Below are 5,273 nucleotides of genomic sequence, written 5' to 3' on the forward strand. Positions count from 1 at the left end.
TACAGCCTTCAATGCTCTTAAAAACGACTGCCCATCCGCCAGTGAGATGCAGTCTCAGATGTGAACATTCAGCAGCTCTAAACCTTCATCTTTCATTGATGACAACAGATAGCTGAGCTGTCAGCAGCCTCTGATTACAAAAGGGGAAAGAAGCCTGACAGCTGATCTGACGGGGGGATGCAGAGGGGGATTATATTACTATGCATACCTTGAAGGCCAACAGCTCTCGCGGGTGTTCGGCTGAAATGGCTGCTGGTTTCCTTCCTGTCTCCGCCGCCCTTTCAACATTGTTGTTGTTGTTGTTTGGTGGCGGGTGGCCGACATCGCCCGAAGAGGGTCCCAACATTACCTTGGAGAGAATTTGTGTTTCTATTAACTTCCTCCGCTCTTCTTCACTGGCGTTTAAAAAAGGAGACACTTCCACAGGTGACAGCATATCAGGGGACGAACTACAAGTCCCCTTGTCATTGCTAACATGCAGTGCTTTCCCTCTGAGGCCTCCTGAGACACCCTCTCCAGGTTTGGGCTCATTTGTAGAGAGCCCTGATAGAACTGCGGCTTCTTGGCTTGACATCTCTTCAGTCAGAAGGCCAAGGCTGTCTCTATCAAGTAGGACGTGTCCCCCCGAGACAGACTGAGGGGTGGCCTTTGCTTTGGGGGAAGCGGCGCTTTCCAGTTCTTTGTTCCAGAGCTCTCCTGGATGTCTCATGAACGTGAAGGTTGTCTAAATGTACAGAAAAAGACATGAGTCACATTTCCTTAAAGAATGATGATAATCTGAGGAGCAAGCATTCAAAACCAGGAAAACTGAAGGAGCTATTTGTCATTTCAAACAGGGAGGTGCAGACTGGTTTGATTCAATCCACGATTCAAATCAAACCAGCCCGGTTCGGCCAGTCCGAGTTTAGACCCAATGGTCCGAGTCTGAACCGGACTGGACCCGGTTTACTGGACCCGGAACTGGACCGGGCCAGGTTGAATTCGGTCCAAATTCAAACTGAACCAGCCAAGCTGGTTCCCCGCACACCTCTAATTTCAAACACAACAGCATGTGTTAAACTTCATGTTGGGTCCCACCTCCACCGATCTTTACAGACCAACAAAATACCTTTCATTGTGATAGGCATGAGGCTAGCCCATGAAAGCATCATACATTGCAAAGACCCCAGAGCATGCAACAGGACAGTTCACATGATTGGGGTAGGAGAGGCCCCCTACCCTTATTGGGGAGCTCTGTGCGCTCCTGGTTTTTTTTATTGTGTGTCTGTTAAAAACAAAGTTGGAAGTGGGGGCTTGATTGTGAGCTAAGCCCCCACTGGGTGGGATGAGCACACCCTTCCTAGATTCTGTCACCAGTTTTGGAACGAGGTAGGGGGAAAAGCGTCCTACTCAGCTGGAGCCTCTGACCTTGGAAATGTGGGTGAAACTAGTGATGATAGGTAGAATCAATGACCTGCAAGTCCATTTCTTCTGGAGAAATATCTTCCAGTTCCTCTGTCAAGTCAGGAATCAAATTGGATTGATCTCGCTGAAAGATGAAAAGCTCCCCATCTTCATCACAGCTGGGCTATCAAATGGTAGAAAGAAACTGAGTGAGATTCACTCCATAACAACAACGCTGGCAAAAGAAGTTGTGGTTGACATTTGCAACCAACCATCATGTTTCTAGGGATTTGGTTACTTATTTTCTCTCTCTCTTAGATACAATTTTAAGCTGAGGAATCCAGCTCTGCATATTTTTCATTTTGGAACTGTAGACTCATATTGGTCACTTTTTGCTCCAGCAATTTTCCATGTTTGTGTATCTTTGTCTATTTTATGTTTGATAAAGTACTGAGATGAGTTGTTATCCTGAACATGCATTCTATGTATGTTTTATACGTATGTGTTGGCCACTGTTTGCAGTTGTCTGTAGCAGCAACACACTTTCTTTGATTCTTATTTTTGTGGTTCACCCACATTTGGAGACATCAGTCTCACTAGTCATCAGCAACAACAACGACACAACAACAAATATTTATATACTGCTTTTCAACAAATGTTTCCAAAGCAGTTTACACAGAGAAATAATAAATAAATAAGATGGCTCCCTGTCCCCAAAGGGTTCACAGTCATCCTCACAGTCAGGATATGAAGTTGTGAACCTCACATTTCTTAGGAAGCAAGTAATACCAACATCTAACTGGGATTTGACTGTAAAGAAACAAAATGAAAACAACCCAAGACAACTAAAGAGAGAACACAGTAAATACAGTAGCTCTAAATAGGATTAACAATGTTATTTGTTCAAAAAACACAATAATATGTAGCTTGAATTTGAATTCTGCCCCCAGGGAGAAAACTGTCTCTTCAGATCTTAGGAATTAATCCATTCCCCCCCTTAATACTAGCCAAATATTATGTGTTGAAAACTACCTTCCTGAAGATATTGCAAATGCCTAAGTCCGGGAGGAGACTGGGTGGGGGGGAGGGAGAGCGGAGTGCTTACTATTGATATATCAGAATCCATTGAGGGAATCTGGTCTTTTACTGCGGACAGGACTGCGCCCCATTGGAAAGGAGCTGCAGGAGGGCCAGACGGACCCTCTCTTTCCCTGTTCTGATCTTCCGATGCCATTTGTAGTGAGTCCTGTATAATCAATTTCTATTCAGGGAGTGTTTCGGCACAAAGCACTAAGGAGAGAAAATGACAGAATAAACATAGAGATATCTTGGGATCAAATCTCGACTTAACTATGAATTTCATGGGATGGCCCTGGGAGAATCATGATCATCACCAGCTACAATGGCCAATGGTTCCCCAGATGTTAAACTACAACTCCCATCAATACCAGCATGATGGCTTTTGGTCATTGTGGCTGGGGAGGATGAAAGTTGCTGTACCACCACATCTGGGGACCTAGGTTGGGAACCTCTGGGCTAGTGTTTTTCACATAGCTATAGTGAAGCTAAACTAGGACAATCCCATGAAATCACTCTGAGCCTTGGAAGGAGGGGATACCAAAACAATCAGGAACAGTTTAAAATGCTGTATCTTGATTTAGGGTTTGATCAGCACTGTTTCAGCAATGCTGGGTGTGAATTACAGTATATAGGAACATAAGAACAGCCCTGCTGGATCAGGCCCAAGGTCCATCTAGTCCAGCATCCTGTTTCCCACAGTGGCCCACCAGATGCCTCTTAGAAGCCCACAGGCAGGAGATGAGGGCATGCCCTCTCTCCTACTGCTACTCCCCTGCAACTGGTATTCAGAGGCATCTTGCCTCGGAGGCTGGAGAAACAGATGAGGCTGCCTTATACTGAGTCAGACCATTGGTCCATCTGACTCAGTATTGTCTTCACAGACTGGCAGCGGCTTCTCCAAGGTTGCAGGCAGGAGTCTATTCCAGTCTTATCTTGGAGATGCCAGGGAGGGAACTTGGAGCCTCCTTCCCAGAGCATGTAGTCTCCCATTCAAATGCAAACCAGGATGGACCCTGCTTGGCAAAGAGAACAATCCATCCTTTATTATATGGTATAATATTATATATGATATATAATATGATAGCTCCTCCTTCACACCTTCTTGTAACAAGCTGGACATGCATAGCTGGGTCTAGAGAGTCAGTGCCTCGTTCTGCATTCTCACTTTGAGGCTATTCACACATGCGTGCAAAACTGAGCTATGGGAGCCCAGCCTGGTTTCGCATACATGTATGAACTGCTGAGATTGGGCTGATCCCAGCGGCACCATGGCGGCAAACCCACCTGTGAAGCCTCCCTCTAAAATGGGGTTAGAAGAGTGAGCACTCTCCTAACTCCGTTTTTAAAATCATTTGTTATTATTTTAAAACACATTTTAAGACCGCCCCATAGGCAAGTCCCTGGCCAGTTCTTAATCTAAAAACACAACAATTAAAACACTAACACAATTTAAACAGTTTCAAATACAGATAAAAACACTGATGCTTTTAACTAGAAATAATTTTATCAATTTATTTTAATAACTGTTTTGTGCGATTGATTTTATTGTGTTTCGTGGATTTTAATCTGTGTTGACTTTTTAAATACAGTTTTTAACTGTGTACACCACCTAGAGATGGACATATCAGGTGGAATAAAATAGGACAAATAAATAAAACTTAAAACTTATAAACTAAAAGGCTGATTAAAGAGAGGGATGTCTCTTCAGGTCCTTCTTAAAAACATCCAGAGAAGGGGAGGCTCTAGTTTCGTTGGGAAGCCTCAACTACAACTCCCATCATCCCTAGCATTTGGACACTGCAGCTAGGGATGATGGGAGTTGTAGTCCAGCAAGAGCTGGGGACCCAAGTTTGAGAAGCCCTGCCTGAAGCTGCAGCCTTGCATAACCTGTGCCAAAATCCAGCCCTGATTATTATCATAGAATAGCTTCCAGTGGATGGAGGGACTCTTAAGGGCAAAGCACCTTTCCAAGCCCCGCCCCTGCGCTCTCCCCCATTCAAAAAGTTTGAGCAAGACTGGATGAAATTGACAGCTGCGATTCACTAAGACGGAGAGACAGGGAGGCGGGGCCGTAGACGTCACTCGTCTTGGCCACGCCCCCGCCGCTTCGGTTGCTATGGTAACCAGACGCCAGCGATCGGAAACGGGATGCATTCTGCTCCCGCCTCACCTCCCTCCCTCCCACCCCAGTCTCCCATTAAACCGGACCTGGGGGTGCCGTGAACCCCACTGACACGTCCCACACCCTCCTCTCGCCGCCTTCAGTTTTCCACGAGCAATAAACCCCGCAACCATGTCAATTCCCTCCACCTCTTTTCAAACGACGGTGCGCCTCCGAGTCGCTCGCTCCGCCCCTCGCGGCCCGCCCACCTTTGGGGTCCTGACAGGGGCATAAATCATGTTTTCAACGGTTTGCTCCTCCTGTCCCCTTCGGAACCCAACGCATAAATGCGCCACAAATAAAGAAGGGGAGTTAATGGTCCAATTCTCAAGGAAGCCAAACCAGCGACTCTAGCCTTATTTATATATTCCTAATCCCTTCCTTGCACTCCCTGCCTCCTTTTTGCCCTGTCAGGACCTAGTCCAGCCGCGCTCACTTGATTGGCTCTTTGAAATTCCCTCCGCTCGGGAGAGGGAGGGGGAGTAACCCGAGCGGATCCTTGAGTGGCGCAGCAGCGCTCCCAGTGTCCATCCTTCGGAACTGCACGGCTCTTTCGAAGAAGAGGGTCACGTGCTGGAAGACCAGCCCTCCGACCACGGAGATAGAACCAAGAGCTGAGAAAAGTCCAGAGTGACTCACCACCCACACT

At 46.5% G+C, this 5,273-nt stretch overlaps 1 protein-coding gene across 6 annotated transcripts in view; it reads right to left on the reverse strand.

Moving 5' to 3' along the window:
• The window catches only part of LOC128336298 (dynein axonemal assembly factor 8-like), a 93,438-nt gene extending 88,504 nt beyond the window's left edge, over positions 1 to 4,934 (reverse strand). For 5 of the 6 annotated variants that reach the window (XM_053275661.1, XM_053275662.1, XM_053275663.1 and 2 more), the window contains exons 1-4: positions 4,672 to 4,934; positions 2,489 to 2,673; positions 1,454 to 1,567; positions 209 to 724 (exon numbers count right to left, since the gene is read on the reverse strand). In XM_053275661.1, the coding sequence (XP_053131636.1) occupies positions 209 to 724; positions 1,454 to 1,567; positions 2,489 to 2,617 (759 nt within the window). In that variant the 5' untranslated portion in view covers positions 2,618 to 2,673; positions 4,672 to 4,934. The remainder of the gene's footprint in view (positions 1 to 208; positions 725 to 1,453; positions 1,568 to 2,488; positions 2,674 to 4,671) is intronic. The other variant, XM_053275659.1, reaches the window with a different exon arrangement.
• Positions 4,935 to 5,273: the final 339 nt, after the last annotated feature.

Source organism: Hemicordylus capensis, chromosome 13 (genome assembly GCF_027244095.1).
Source record: "Hemicordylus capensis ecotype Gifberg chromosome 13, rHemCap1.1.pri, whole genome shotgun sequence".
NCBI lineage: Eukaryota > Metazoa > Chordata > Lepidosauria > Squamata > Cordylidae > Hemicordylus > Hemicordylus capensis.